Here is a 17,009-nt window from a genome sequence, read left to right as displayed (position 1 = left end):
AGTGCCCACTCAACCCGCACTAAGAGGGAACAACTCGAGGTCTCTTTAACATGTTCGACCAAGTGCCAAGTCAACCGGCACTAAGAGGGAACAACTCGAGTCTCCCAAACATGTTCCAAAGTGCCCAGTCAACCCGCACTAAGAGGGGAACAACTCGAGTCTCTTTAACATGTTCGACCAAGTGCCAAGTCAACGCACTAAGAGGGGAAAACTCGAGGTCTCCCGAACATGTTCGACAAAGTGCCAAATCAACCGGCACTAGAGGGACAACTCGAGGTCTCAGAACATGTTCGACAAAGTGCCCAGTCAACCCGCACTATAGGGGAACAACTCGAAGTCTCCCAAACATGTTCAATAAGTGCCCACTCAACCCGCACTAAGAGGGGAACAACTCGAGGTCTCTTTAACATGTTCGACCAAGTGCCAAGTCAACCCGCACTAAGAGGGAACAAGTACATGTACTCGTACAACACAGGGTACAACCCAAGCTTTGGCTGCAGTTTCATCTTCTTCACAACAATTCCAGATGTCAAGTCCTTCGTATAACACTAGAAGATTCTTTGGTAACCAACGATCAGCAATAAAATCAAATCGTTGGAGAAAAGGGAAGGACTCGAAAAAAACGAAAAAAGTAAGTACTGGGCCGTTCTCACGTGATGTTATCCTACTAACTGGTCCAGATGTCAAGGACATACCCCGCCAAGGAAGTAAAGTGTTTTTACAAGAAAATGGACACATTATTAGTGCCTTTGAGTTTCAGAAAGAGTGGAGTGACATTGACGTAGAACTTGAAATACGTCAAGCTTTCCAGGGAACACTGCCTGATGACGTTGATATTGAAATTGTCCATTCTGTCCACACAACACTGCTCAAGCCTACATTGGCACCAGGTCAACATTTAACTGGTTCTGTAATCAACAGAGTCTTCAGTAACAATAAGCCAGTGTATGTTAAGCCATGTAGACAAATGTTACAACAACCTATCAATAAAGAGAAGCGTCAAAGGTATAACCTTCCTGAGGATGTGTTTAATGAAGATAATGATGATTATGACAGGTTGCCACAAACTCTCAATGAAAACTCATTTGGCACATTGGAAGGTACGAAATGCTATTTATACAGCAATGGCCCGGCTGATAAGAAAATAACTTTCTTAACAGTTAGCCAAGTCAATTAGTTGCACCTTTCATTGTGGTCATTTATTCCTAGACTAGTCTAGAATACAGCAGTGTTGTCTTGAAAATGTTTGAAAACAACTTCTAGTTATCTGCATAACACAAGCTTTCCTAAGTTTTTGCCAAGCAGGGGGGGGCTTGAATCATGATTGATGGGTACCATTTAATAACTTGTTTTAAACTTTAAACTATATTTTAAAACTATATTTAAACTCTTTTTATATATTGGGAAACCTTTGAAACAATTAAGGTGAGACAACACAACTCACTAAAGTTAACCCAGAGAACAGGGTTTCTCCAAATACTTGTGCTGCTGTCTCGACTTAACCATTGATAATTAAGAGGCAGTAAGTGTACTAGTCACACTTGCCAATTTTACTTGCCATTCGTACTTCTCATAGTTTATGATCAACAATGAAGTTTAATAAATATCGATATTATAAGTATCAGCAGCTTCCCAAAACATACATTTGCTATATTAAAAAAAATTAATATAAATACTTGTGATGGTTTTATTGTTGTTTATGAAGTTTAATGGATTAGGGATGAAAAAATAAATTGTGGAATATACTGTTTACACTGTTATTTTAATCCAAAATTTTATAGATAATAATATAAACAACCAAACTAGTCATGTCATGCATGGAAAGTCAAGTCAAATTGCTGTGGTCCTTGATGATGAACGAATCCAACAACTGCAATTGCCAAACAGTAACCATCCTGAAGCATCTGAACATGAAATTACGAGTGAAGTAGAACAGATCAACTATGTCAAGCCTGCTGATACTCTTGTAGATATGACCCAGCACGAACCACCTAGCCAAATAATGCAGAATAACCACAGTCAAATGGACATAGAAGAACCACTTCTCTTTCAAGGTAAACAATTCTTTCAAATTGAAATTTTATAATACATTTTACAAACGCATGTAGGTCGGATTCGCCATTCACAACATTTTAACGGCGGATGTTTCTCTTGCCATACTTTCAGTAATGTTAGAAAGTTTACAAGTTTCTTTGAGTGTTTTTTGTATCGGCAGATTGTAGAGATGCAGTCATTGACGCACAGGGTCAGTTGTCTAACGATGCTCAACTAACGAACACTCAGTTGGTCAAAGAAATCGCTATTAACCGCAATAACGTTTTAAAGGACATGATCACTGCATTTAAGGACGAAGAAGTTTTGTTTAGTTGTCTGGAAATTGTATTTATTGACGAGAGAGGGAACATCGAAGACAGAAGAGGTTCTGGTGTAAAGAGAGAGGCACTCAGCATATTTTGGAGAGAATTTTATAACTCACTTGCAACTGGTGCTACCGAAAAGGTTCCAGCGATACGTCATGATTATCAGCAAAGTGAATGGCAAAGTATTGCGCGTGTTCTCGTCGCAGGGTTTACCAAGTTTGGATACTTTCCTGTCACTCTGTCAAGTGCATTCATAGCTTCCTGTCTCTTCCCAGAGGAATCGATTTCTAAAGAATGGCTTGTAGAGTCTTTTCATCAATACATATCCAAAGATGAGAGTAAAACACTAAAAAGAAGTGTCTCTGACGAATGCCCTGATCCATCAGAAGACAAGGATGTAACTGACTTTCTCACAAGCTACAAGTGCCGCAGAGTGGTTAGAAAGGACACCATGCCAAAAATAATCGAGGAATTAGCACACCAAGAGATTGTACAGCGTCCGAAATACGTCGCTAATGCCTGGTCTCCGATCGTGAACCAACTTAAACGTTTTAAAGAATTTGAAACTGTTGATAACTTGGTGAGCCTTTATCAAGCTAAAAAGCCCACTCAGAAAAAAGTTTGTAAGCTTTTGACCTCAAATCCAGCCACCGATGCCGAAAGAGAGTGCTTCTCACACTTAAAGCGGTTCGTTAAATCCCTTGACGATAACCTAGTGAGTATTTTTCTCCAATATGTGACCTTCCACGGGAAAACATACGTTAACGATATTTCGTTCGTTCGAAAATATCGTTCGTTATCCGTTCGTTTGCCGTTCAAACGCTTGAAGCGTTCGTTGAAACGATTTTCGAGATCGTTCATCGTTCAAAATTGCCCGTTCGAACGCTTAGGAAAAAACGTTTGAAAATTGGTCCGAAAGCGTTCAACCGTTTGATTTACCGTTCGTTGAAACGTTTGCGGAATTTCGTTCAATCGCATTGGATTTGGTTCAACATATTAGATTAAACATTTGCAATGCTACAACTTTGTAGAAGAAGCGCAGAATGTGCTACACAGAAATACTCCCGGAAACGTATTCAGTTCCTTAGTATAGAAGGCTTGTAAAGGAAATAGTGGGGTTATATCAATCTAGCCTAATCGAATGCTATTTTGTGCGCTTCATGTTATGGTTTATGCTTAGCGTCATGCAGACAGAAGGCTATTAAGATTCAGTGCATGCAATTATTCCATTAGCGTCAAATTTCACGTCTTAAGCTTTCTCTCAAAAAATTATCGTTTTTTGAATTTCGGTAATGCACTAAATTGTTAGAATTTGTGCTTTACTATACTTCTGTAGCTTCCATAAGCCAAATTTCACCGCGCACCCAAACAACTCGCAAGCCATATATTAGCATTACGAGCCATAATATGCCTTGGCAAGGTGCTAATTAAGTTGCATAATTGTCGGAAGTCTCTAAATTTATGTAAACAGACAAAACCAGATTCTAAAATGAATTGAGGGATTTTGCGTGTTACATATTAATATCGTACTTTTAAACCATGTGTATATATAGCTAATTTATTTACATCTGATAAACTTATCTGGCCTCCGTACGAACAGCTACTGATTAAAATCTATTCAAAATTAAGGACCGCATCCTAGGACGGACCTTTCAGCTTGAAATTCGTTGTCTTTAATGCAGTCTGACATAGCTACAAATTATACAACAATTGAAATACCCTAGGTAATATTTGAAGACACAAACACAGTGACCTAACGCGCGTTCGGTAGGGTTACGACGAGAACTAAGAGATCCTCATTTATTAGAGGCCAGGATAGATAACAAAATATCATAGTATAAGCAAAACGTGATTTATGACAAACAGGGAATTAAGGAAGCCCGCAGTACCAAGTATACCTCAAGACCCCATCCTCAGCTCTGTTCGTTACGCCACTGCATGAATATAATAGCAATTTAAATATGCACGTGCATCTAGTCTAAAACTAGAGCCGGAGCAACAAGATCCTCAGTGCCCCGCTTACAAAATTGTCTTATTTCCTTAAAAAGGTATCTTTGTCTCCCCAGATCTAAGCCATCTGGCTCGATCGTTGCTGGCATGTTGAACGGTGGCAATTGCATAAATATAACTTATACATGGCATAAATATAACTCATGCATTGTAAATATTTATTTAGACTCTTAATTCACAAAAAAATAATACTTCATATATATTGATATATGCACATTTCAGCACAATTCACTCCCCATGTATATTTTGGTTGTAATTTGATTTCTCTCGACTTGCTCCTCGAATCGGAAAGGTGGAACGCGGAGAAGGCTCAAATCGTATAAATGATAGAGACTGTATGAGAGTAATGAACCTATATCAATGATGTTTATTGTGTGACTTTTTTATTACAAAAAATTCCGTGTTTTGTGAGGTTGAGTTTTGCGCTATGTTTTAAAGTGCGTGCAGTCCTTCATTGCGCACAACTGGGCTGACACAAGCCCAAAGGGCAAGTTGCCAAGCTAACGTTTACAAACATTTAAGTTTGACCTTTCAGATATTTTGCCACATATATTTCGCTATATATAATTCATCAGAAAAGGAGCATTGGAATTTATCTTGCTTGGACAACATATCAGCTGTTGGGCAACAGGAAAATTTTCACTAATTTTGATTTGGCCTCCCTTGATTAGAAATTACATTCCAGATATTAAATTGCAACTATGCATGGTCATTGCACCTTGAAGCCTGCCAGCTAGAGCGGCAAAATGAGCAAATTTGAAATGGCGCCTGTCAACTGTTTATGCGTGCATGAGCGTGCGGGTAAAGATCTTTACCAATAATTTCGCGAAGACTGTCCCAAATATTTGCTGGATATTAGCATCTATGGAGAAGTCAAGGCGTTTTAACGCAAGCATATATAAAGGTTAATACCAGGTATGAACACTAAATGAAACATTAGCTATGATATAAGGAAAGTCATGACTTGGCCACTTTATTAGGCGCGCTTGCAATTATTTTCCTCCAAGCATTGAAATCAGGCTTATTGATGAGATCATCAACAGAAATCGTATAACGGTTCTCTCGATTTAAACTAAAGTTTTTTTTTCCTTGAGTGTATTTGCTTGGCTTCTCTATTGACCATGCATATATATCGAAATATGACACGCATTCGAAGTAAGATTTCATATAGATGATCATGCAATTGTATATAACAAGACGTTCTCAATTGCATTTTATGTATATGTTAACGCGAGTAAAATGTATTCGGATATAAATGCGCACTGCAATTTGAAATTGGATGGTAGACCTTTCTGGGGTAAGTCTAACAAAGGTTTAGAATATCTGAGTATTAAGTAATTCACTTTTGACCTGGTATTTATTCATGTTTCGTTGGTGCACAATAGGTTTTGAAATTTGCGATTGTGCTTAACTTTAAAATGAACTAACTAGATTTCGTAGTCGTACTAAAGTTAGTCGTAGGCGTAGCGATTCTAAAAGTATTAGAAGCTAAACATGCACATGTTAGGTTGAGACATCCAGACCAAATGTTTGTATTTTCAAGGTAAAGAACAAATATCGTTTGGTATGGTGCCGCTAAAAAACATGCCATATTCAACTTCGCAAAGCTCAAAAGCTGTAATACCACTTGCAATAGCAAACTGTGGTGAAAATGTGTAAGTGGATAAAATTAATTATTACGATTTTTGATTACCCGTGCAAGTGATTCTAAGTTTCAAGGAAATGTACGCACAATTATTTTGTAAGCATTTGTATATGAGACAGAGTTTTGGAAAAGTCAGAAATATCGTGATTTTTACAAATATAAGTCTTTATTTTATAGATATATTTGTTTAGTATTATTAAAAACCCGGAAAAACCTGGATTAGCGAACTTAAAATAAGAACCAAGGGTAACTTGTTATATATATGTTTAGGCAAAACATCAAAAGCATGATTAAAGACATCACAGTTGCCAAAGAAGAAATTAAAAGCAACGGAATGACAGTCGATGGTAGAAGATATCAAGTCAACTTCACAGGTTTGAATTTTTATTATCCAGGTTTTTCAACTGATTCAGATTTTTGTCTCCATGCAAATTCCATAATTTTTAACCGGTCCCATCCGAAAGGCCATGCAAGCAATTAATAGGACTCACTGCAGTAAGTATTTCCAAATGTAAAAAAATAAATTGTGGTTTATGCATGTGGAACAGTTTTTTTAAACTGAAGCTCGTGATTACAATTCTAACTCCATCTTTGCAATTGTGTGAAATGTAATCACATGTTTTCAAAAGTTGCGGATGCAATCTGCCAATTTTATTGCAAAAATTAAATATTTATATAGTGACACTAGACTATAAAGCACTACTATTGATTGTAATCAAAAAAGAAAGGAAGGAAGAAGACCCACCAGCTGCAAAGATTAAAAGAAATATCCTTGGAGGAAGAGGATTAAGTGTAGAGTTTTGCGTATTTTGCACTGCTATTAGAGTAAGTATATAACAGTTTAGGACAACAACGGCGGTCGAGGAATTTAGGAATCTCTAAACTATCCGTCCTTCGTTCAGCCGCCGGATACAATTTAGGCATGCAACGGCAGCAACACGAACATATTTTACTGTACATACATAATATATTCAATTGAAAAATTCAATTCATTTCAGTGACAGTTCTTTGCAAATGCATATATCCAGCTATTCGTGTTGATTTGACATGTGTTGTTAAATTATATACAATTCCCTTCACATTATTTAGGGATGTGCTTGTCCTGGGTTAGCAGCTGGAGAAACATGCATAGACTGTTTTGCTAAAAGCAAAGGAAACATTGGAAAGTATGAAAGATTAAATATAGAATTTAGAATAAATAATTCCATTCAGACTTTAAAACGCTGTTGCAATTAGTAATAGTTAGCAAGACAGGCGAGTAATTTCAACTCAATAATCTTTGTTTTCTTTTATACTATATAGTTGGAAAGAGATTCGTGATGACCTCACACTACTGCTGGATGAAGAAATGCATTCAGTAAATTTATGTGCATTACACTGCGAAATGAGAAACACGGAACAAATTCTTGGATCATTGGGCCTATACGCATATAAAATTGGGAGTTTGGACAATGAAAATGCGAAGCTGGGAGAGTTAGGACCAAAATCCATGAAGAAAAACTTTGTAAGAATTAAGGATTGCAGGAATAAGAATTTAGAAGTCACGAAAAACCACATAAAGATAGCATCAATTTCAGGTAATTAACAGAACCCAAAAATACGTCATAATTATACTATTCAACCAAACTGAACGGTCTGTGAAATGTCTATCTGTTCCAGGTCTGACTGAGCGAACTTTCCTTGCCAACATAGAATCCATCGTAGACTCAGCCCTTGTAATAGATAAGCTCGTCGATTATATAACCATTCCGGCTGCCGAAGATTACCTTCTTAAGAAAATTGGATTTTGCGAAGAGATTAAAAAGGTAGCACTATATATAGACACAGTTCTAACATGTGTTGCTCTGAGAGCCGAACTACATGCATGAAGTACATCATGTTTAGGACTTTGAACTAACAAACAATATGCAGAATACATATATCTATGCCACACAATAGTGAACATAGTATATAACATATCCTTAAGCAAATTTTGTATTAAAGTTTTTAGAGAGCAATCTGCCTGGAAAGACATTCGTGCGAGACTATGGTGTTCGTCAAGAGGTAATAACCATCATGCCCAGAAGTGAGTTCATCATTAAATCTACAGTATTATTATGTATTATTAGGATTTTAATAAATTGTACGTCATATGCAGCAACATATAATGAATGGCATTTCTCATATGAAAAAAGTGTTTTTTTACTATTCTTTTGACATTACTATTACGTCTTTTAGCAGTAAATCAAAATGAATACTGATTTTCCATGATAGGCAAGGTTGAGATGCATGTGCGAGAAAGGTTGACCTTTTGGGAAAAGATGAGTGGCAGAATTGAAGAAACCCTTTGTGTTATCGATGCTATAGGAGATATAAATATCCAAAGGGTTGTAGCCGAAATTCAGAGGGAATTATTTAAAATGGTACATATCGGTCTAAAATTATAGTGATATTGATAATCACATGCATACTGTACAAATGCAGGTGGTTGTACATGCTTGTACATGTAAGATTTTTAGTTTAGTTTAGTTTTTGTAGGTGTACAGTATACAATATCAGCTAGAACGTCGTTCTTGGTGTGAGTATGTGACAACACTGAACTAATAATATTCTTTAGGTCGGATCCATGTGGAAAGAAATTGCTGAGGTAGTCCGCGATACCATTTTTCAAGAAGAGGAAGCTGATGAAATCGATGTATTTGACCTAAAGGTTCGTACTTGTATAAAGTATAGAAGAGTTTATAGAGTTACGAAGTCCTAAAACTCTATTGTATTGTTTACAATACCCAATAACGATTGCCTACGATAATGAGAATCCTCTATAAGCACCACTTAAAGTAATAAAATTAATTATACCATAACAACTGTTAATTCTAGTGTAAGGAATGGTGCTACCACCTTCGTGATACCTTTGGTCCATTGCTTGGTACTGGCAATTATGGTCATCTAATTATTGAGCATGCCTCAATGTTGATGCGAACTTTTGGATCAATGAGGGAATTTAGCAACCAGGGATTTGAAAGTTTTCACAAGGTTGATCGCAGGCTTTACTTACAAGCCACCAATCATGATATTCAGGCAAAAGATTCTTCAGGTTTGTGAAAATAGCTTAGGGTAAAACTCTTTCGGATATAAGTACTGTAGATACACATGTTTCAGTTATATTATAAATTTTCCCTTGTTCTCTTTTGCAGTAAAACAAATTTTAACGCATGTCTATGTTGATAAGTTGTTGTTCCTTCGTCACTCATTGAGAAAAGCCTTGGAGTGCTTTAAAGCAGGTAAAGGGATTTACTTATGACATTTTGGAGATAGTCCGAGGATGATGATAATTGTTTTTTAATATAGATAAGGAATTTTACTTCCGTGGTTGTGGATGAAAGGTGAAGAAGGTAAAATGGACATTGGATGACATGAAATGGATGCAGAAAATGTGCTCATTGTTTGACATGTTATTTGGTCCTGATAAATTTCAGTTCAAAACCTCCAACAAATGCCTTGTAATTCAAAAACATCACCAGCCCAACTTCACCTACAATCACAGCATTTGGGAACAACAGTTTGAACTGCCTGAAATAAAGTCAGAGACTAAATCAAAGGCTAGATGCTCACTCGAGAATGCTTTTGCCAAGGTCAAATGCATCAATCCTGTGGACACTCCCAAAATAGATGTATGGGTTCCCAAATGGGGTGGCTATGCTTATTTGCAGGATAATATTGTTATCAAGCTTATAAACACATGTCCTGTGGATAACTACTTGACCATCCTTTATCTATATTTGAAAGATCATCCACCAGTGCTACATCCTTTATTAGAATTAGCTGCTGTGCATGACTATGCTAGATGTCTCATTAATGTCGTCCAGGCCTTTGACGATGCTGCTGCTGGTACTGGAAAGGTACATTGGCTGCAACAGTTTCCTAAATTCGAATTCTTAGTATCGTCAACTGTAAATATTTGGGGATGTGAGCAAGACATGTTTGTTCCTTGTTTAACACCAGTCACTAGAAACATCTTAACAACAACTTGTACATCGCAGGACTGTCCCCGGCAAATACAGGAACACAACTACAACAGCATTCAATTCTTGATTGTGATGTGGACACAAATGAAAATGTAACGTACCTCGAGTCACTATTTTACCACTGGTTGTGTCCTTCACCCAAAACATGCAATATGGTATTCCAGCAACAGCCTGCAATGACAGCACCAACAAAACTCGGCCATCCTCGACTTGATCTTTCCGATGATTCCTGGACTGAGCCTCTGTGTTGTGGAGGTACTCGCTTGTCAGAAACTCGAAACTTCGCCAATGGACTACCCTAGTTTTTTCCAATTTTCCTTGGAGACTTGGCACAGACAGACAAGCTTCATGGGCCTGAAGAAATTCCAGCCAGTCTTCAGATTTCAAAAGCAAAATACCATTTGGGTGCAATCACATTTTGGAATAGAGTCAATTATTGTGCAAGACTCCAATATCATGGCAGGTGGTATGATTATGACGGTATGCATAACATTCCTCTTAAAGAAATAATTGATGTTTCAGCTCCATCACCAATAGGTTTTATAATATCTTCCTGTGTGTATTTTAAAGAATAAACCGACAGTAAAATAGCTGTATGAATATGAATTGATCAATCAGTACAGTAATAGTAACATATAATTTTATATTGTAGATATACATTTTCCAAATTTAAAAATAATTAGTGTTCTGTCAAGTCAAGTGAGTTGCTGTTGGAGTGATGAGGATTTAGTGAATGCTCTTGTGTCAGAAAGATGTAGTCATCTTTTGCTGACAGATTAAGAAGATGCAGTCATCTTTGCTTGATCAGTTGAAGCTGAATGTCTGCTCATTTACTTCACAGCAACTTGAATATAAACCAACAACCATAATTTATCAAATCATAAGTTACTATTAATTTGTAAGTCAGCTAGGGATGGATGATACTGTTTTTCTTTATCAATTATCATATTATACAGCTGCGTCTGAGGTTAAGCCATGTATATTTTGCTCAATTAATGCCTATATATTGTATATGTTTTATATATTTTGACTTTTGAGGCATTAAATTCAGTAAATTGCTGTTGCAAGATAATAAATGACAATTCTTTCAGTGAATGCTCTTGTGTCAGAAAGATGTAGTCATCTTTTGCTGACAGATTAAGAAGATGCAGTCATCTTTGCTTGATCAGTTGAAGCTGTATGTTTGATCATTTATCATACAGCAACTTGAATATAAGCCAACAACTATAATTTATCAAATCATAAGTTACTATTAAATTGTAAGTCAGCTAGGGATGAATGATACTTTTTTGTTACCAATTATCATATTATACAGCTTTAAATGAGGTTAAGCCAGGTATATTTTGCTCAATTAATGCCTATATATTGTATATGTTGTATATTTTGACTTTTGAGGCATTATATTCAGTAAATTCCTGTTGCAAGATAATAAATGACAATTCTTTCAGTGAATGCTCTTGTGTCAGAAAGATGTAGTCATCTTTTGCTGACAGATTAAGAAGATGCAGTCATCTTTGCTTGATCAGTTGAAGCTGAATGTCTGATCATTGACCATACAGCCACTTGAATATAAACCGACAATCATAATTTAATTATACAATACAATTATACAATTACATAATCATAAAATAATTGGGCAATTTCACTTCTTTTTTAATGTCTAATGCTTGTACAGAAGTCAGATTTTTTTAACAATTAAAATACTTTTGAACAATAACAATATCGAACTTCTTTTGCACAATGTTACCAGGTATTAATATTGATTGTTTATTATAGAAATTGACTTTCAACATCAAAAAAGAATAAATAATGTTGAGAGAAAATCTTCTTATTTAATTTAAGAGGATATAAAAAAGTAATACAAGAAGAAAAGCCAACCCTGGGTTAAATAAACCATGTATGTTATTGATGATATAAGCCCCGTTTACACTACACTCAATTTATTGGCACGACACGGCTAAAATGGGTACCCGTGCCCCTTTCATTAGTTCCCGGCCTTTGTTTTGACAGGCTGAACACTAATAAAATTGGGCATGGGTACCCATTTAAGCCGTGCCGTGCCAATAAATTGAGTGTAGTGTAAATGGGCCTATAGTTAATTCATTTTTTATAGTAGTTCAGATTTCAGGACAAAAAAGTGAAGTTGGAACTTAAAACTTTTCGTGGTCTTGTACAAGTCGGCCCAGTAGATGATTTCAGCCTCTCTTGTCGATCTCACTTCGCCTTCTGAGACAACAAGGGCGATACGTGATGTCGGTGCCTGTTCGATTCGCTCTGAATATGACAGGTTTGTAGCATTGGCTTTTGCCCTTGCAATTTTCTCCTTCATTGACAATGTCGAGCTTGAGCAACCTGCCGTACTCTCCACCCGCTGAAAATGGTGAACGCTGAAAATGCCACTTTTGGATGAACTTTAACTTTTTTCTGCACTTCTAATACGCTTTTTAGGGCTATCAATGAGTGCACGCGGTAGCTAACTCTTTTTGCTCGGACTCGATACGGAACAGCACGGTGACAAGTGTATGAGATGCTATGCGGAGACATGACTTCATCTGTTAGGTCCAGTATGCTAGCAACAAAATGCAAAACATATTTCTCTGGGACACAGGGGTCTTCAATTTTCGTCCATCGTCCTTGAAAACAGTGAATGTGCATGTATATATATATATATGCCCAAAATTTGGGTTAGGGCATTATTCGTTCATATATCAGTAACACAATTAATATTTTGCAAATATCTCTTTTTTACCTGGAAGCGCTGGATGTAATGCCTCATTTACTCTTTCAGCGAGAGTGGCAAGCCAATTATGATAACCTTCAAGATCCTCATGTAAAATATTAGGCTTAGTGACCTCAACAATTTTGTTGTCTTCTTCTATGAAATCAACCGCCGAAATGCGAAGCTGATGAGAAGCCATCATATGTCGCCAGACTGATTTTGAAGATTGCCATGATCTTGAACAACGGGGACATCTTACACTACAATTGAAGCGCTTTAAGGACATTTTTATTATAAGGCCTGTATCTGAACTCGTATGCACGTGTTTTTAGCGGCGTAGCTATTCAAAGGCTTTTAAATGCCTGCCATATGTATAAAACAAGACAGGTTCGGTCATTGGATAGCCTGTCGGCTGTCGGTAGCTTAACGTACTTCCTGATTAGCGGTAATATGCAATTTCTTATGTTTTACAAACTTGAAATTTACGAATCTTCACAAACTACAAATGATACCTAAACTAAATGGTATATAGCAATAGATAAAGATAAATGGTCGATAATACGGAATCTAATCACTCCAATGCGTAGCCAAGCCTGGTAGTTTTAATAGCCATAAAATGCTTTGCAAACTCTAAGGAAATACCAAGCACCTTGTATTTTAACAAGGTATCAATTTTCAACTTAACCTTAATGTTCTAACAAAATTTTCTGGCAACAAACTGATACATATACAGTCAAATTGGTAATCAGTATGGCAAAAACGAAAGGCAAAAGCGACTTCGTTTGGCGTGCGAACTCGTTAGAAGAGAAGCGCAAAATGAGAAAGAAAAGAAACGAAAGGAAAAAACAGAAGTGGAGAAAAAAAAAAGGAAAAACAAAGGGAGTCGCCGAAGCCGAAGTTTACGTGGCTATGCAAGTTGCACAGGGTGAGGCATCGCAGTGTAAGAAATTTACCACAAAATCGAAGTATATAGCACCCAAACGAGACGCAGCAAAACGAAACGACAAAAAGGAACTGGTAAATACTCTACTGCTTATATAATGATAAAGCTAAAGAAGTTAGTTTACCCAACCGCTTCATATTGTGTTTTGAGAGTCACTTGTTCGCCTTTTCCCACTTAGGTTTCAAGACACCGAGTCGATGTTAAGAAAATTAAGCGCACTGATTTAATCGACATTGGAAACGCGAAGTCAGTATTTGCGAAAGGAGTCTTTGGAAAGTGCCACCTTAAAATGTACCAGGGCCACCTTGTTGTTGCCAAAGAATTCCGAGACGGAGTTTCAAGGTCCGAGGTCATAAACGAGGCCAAGATACTGATTGATTTGCCCAGCCATCCTGGATTACCCGTTGTTCTCGGAGTTGATATTTCGACGAAGCCCTTTCTTATGGTTTCGTTATTTTATGGTTTGAATGAGAGTAACACAACATTGCACAGCCTATTGAGCGTTGACGAGCAATTTTGTTCCGTCAAGAAGATAGAATTTTTGGCAGTTATTAGGCAGTTGTGTGAAGTCCTCAAATATCTTCACGCGCACAATCTTCTGCATAACGACATTAAATGTGATGTTGTAATTTATAAAGATTTGGAGGGCCTTAAACCCGTCCTAATTGACTTCGGTAAAGCTTGCAGAATCGAAGAGGGGCGATTCAAAAAGTTGACCGAAGAACAAAAGAAAAAATATCGTGAGAGATATTCCCATATTGCTCTAGAGATTGTCGAAGGAACAGCGGCATAAACGGCTTCAAGTGATTTTTTTGCACTCGGCAGGATCATTTTACAAATCGGGACTCGTCTTGACTGCACTAAGATAGTCGATCTCAGTAAGTTGTGTGCTAGTGAAAACCCTGCCAAACCGTGCACATTATCGTTTCTCGTAGAAGAATGTGACCTAATTATTTGAGTAATTCAGTATTAATCCGTTATTTATGGGCTATGTCACTATGTGAAGTCTGTTGATTCAATGCATTGTACTATATTATACCACTTGCAAGTCATTTGGTTATGTGTTCATTACCCAATAGAAACAAAACAAATTACCAAATAACAAACAAAATAAGTTAGCGGTCTGCTTTGAAACTGGCATGGGGAAAAGTTACAATATACCAGTGTATTGACTGAACTAAAGCGAAACTATACTAAACACACCGCTATGTACTTCAGGGCCGGTTGTATCAAGCCCGTTTAGCTTAAACGGTGGTTAAGTTCAAAATAGAAAGCAAGTCTATCGTTTTATTCAAGAAGCAAACTGAATGTTTATAACCTTAATACAAAGATACTGTTTACAACTACATATTTAGTGCATAATATTCAGGTTGATTCATTCAAGAGAGTTGTAAGAGTGTTATTTGATTTTCATTTAACCACCGTTTAAGCTAAACGGGCTTGATACAACCGGTCCCAGGTATCAACCGCTCCCACAATTAAATAAAGCAAGGACATTCAAACTAATCATGCAGATTAGTGAATGAAGCGAGCTGAGTTTCTATGCCTCTATTTAGCCGCTTACTGGGAGGCGGGAGTGGGAGCGAATGAATGGCATTGACAGAATAAAACATTTGACACCTTTTCTCTGTATATTAATTCATGTTAATAAAGAAGCAAGTAATAAATGTTTTTCATTAACCTCATGAAATATCCTCTCCATGTGTGCATTTTTAATTAATAACTTGTTAATAACAGAACTTAGAGCAGAGCGCCTATTGCAAAGTAATTAACTAATTACTGATTGAAGACAGCTTTCCCCATTAAATTCAATGAGATAATGCACTTTGATTTCCGGACGCAAAAGTTGCATTTTTTGGGGCGTGCGGGTCCTCATGTTATGGCCCTTCTTTCTTTTATTTTCGATGTTCTTAATGATGAATTAAAGTAATATTTGGCACAAACATGTAAAAAAGGTTGCTAAACAAAACCGCAAAGAGATATTTGTTAAACACTCATCGTACATGCATAAAAATTAAAAGTTTCAGTTTGTTGGCTATAAATTACACTACAAAGTCAAATTTATTTTTTCATACATTTTGAAAGAATTATTTCTCAGCTAATACGAAACAGGCAAAGGTTGTAATAGGCACAAAGGTGTAAAATTTACTAGCGAACAAAACTGCTATGTTTTCGTTTCTCAATAAGGAATATACAGTTTGAAAAAAATCATTGTTTACATGTGTATGAAAACCGGGAATTTGGCAGCGATCTTTGTTATTATGGCGCTTCTTCTTTCTTTTATTTTCGATGTTCTAGGTGATGAATTAAAGTAATATTCGGCACAAACATGTAAAAAAGGTTGCTAAACAAAACCGCAAAGAGCTATTGGTCAAACATTCATCGTACATACATGAAAATTAAAAGTTCTTATTTGTTTACTATAAATTACACTACAAAGTCAAATTTATTTTTTCATACATTTTCAAAGAATTATTTCTCAGCTAATACCAAACCGACAAAAGTTGTAATAGGCACAAAGGTGTAAAATTTGCTAGCGAACAAAACCGCTATGTTTTCGTTTTTCAATAAAGAAAATACAGTTTGAAAAAATTCATTGTTTACATATGTATGAAAACCGGGAATTTGGCAGCGATCTTTGTTATTATGGCGCTTCTTTTTTTATTTTCGATGTTTTAGGTGATGAATTAATATAATATTCGGCACAAACATGTAAAAAAGGTTGCTAAACAAAACGGCAAAGAGCTATTGGTCAAACATTCATTGTACATACATGAAAATTAAAAGTTCTTATTTGTTTACTATAAATTACACTACAAAGTCAAATTTATTTTTTCACACATTTTCAAAGAATTATTTCTCAGCTAATACCAAACCGACAAAAGTTGTAATAAGCACAAAGGTGTAAGATTTACTAGCGAACAAAACTGCTATGTTTTCGTTTTTCAATAAGGAATATACAGTTTGAAAAAATTCATTGTTTACATGTGTATGAAAACCGGGAATTTGGCAGGGATCTTTGTTATTATGGCGCTTCTTCTTTCTTTTATTTTCGATGTTCTAGGTGATGAATTAAAGTAATATTCGGCACAAACATGTAAAAAAGGTTGCTAAACAAAACCGCAAAGAGCTATTTTTCAAACATTCATCGTACATGCATGAAAATTGAAAGTTCCAGTTTGTTTACTATAAATTACACTACAAAGTCAAATTTATTTTTTCATACATTTTGAAAGAATTATTTCTCAGGTAGTACGAAACAGACAAAGGTTGTAATAGGCACAAAGGTGTAAAATTTACTAGCAAACAAAACTGCTATGTTTTCGTT

General features: G+C 36.3%; 1 protein-coding gene and 1 pseudogene across 1 annotated transcript; both read left to right on the top strand.

The window, feature by feature from the left end:
• The first annotated feature begins 474 nt into the window (after window positions 1-474).
• Window positions 475-9,374, top strand: LOC114544782. Its single transcript, XM_028563308.1, has 12 exons — window positions 475-1,100; window positions 1,782-2,054; window positions 2,216-3,096; window positions 7,105-7,181; window positions 7,318-7,592; window positions 7,675-7,820; window positions 7,999-8,080; window positions 8,269-8,417; window positions 8,612-8,704; window positions 8,872-9,088; window positions 9,189-9,275; window positions 9,343-9,374. The coding sequence occupies exons 1-12, from the start codon at window positions 527-529 to the stop codon at window positions 9,372-9,374; spliced, it is 2,886 nt and encodes a 961-aa protein (XP_028419109.1). The 5' UTR covers window positions 475-526.
• Window positions 9,375-13,488: 4,114 nt separating this feature from the next.
• LOC114544781 lies at window positions 13,489-14,639 on the top strand (annotated as a pseudogene).
• The last annotated feature ends 2,370 nt before the right edge of the window (window positions 14,640-17,009 follow it).

This window comes from Dendronephthya gigantea, unplaced genomic scaffold, assembly GCF_004324835.1.
Source record: "Dendronephthya gigantea isolate DGI-Jeju-01 unplaced genomic scaffold, DenGig_1.0 000940F, whole genome shotgun sequence".
Lineage (NCBI taxonomy): Eukaryota > Metazoa > Cnidaria > Anthozoa > Malacalcyonacea > Nephtheidae > Dendronephthya > Dendronephthya gigantea.
The sequence above is the reverse complement of the archived record's forward strand: the minus strand, read 5'-3'. Positions and strand labels throughout refer to the sequence as shown.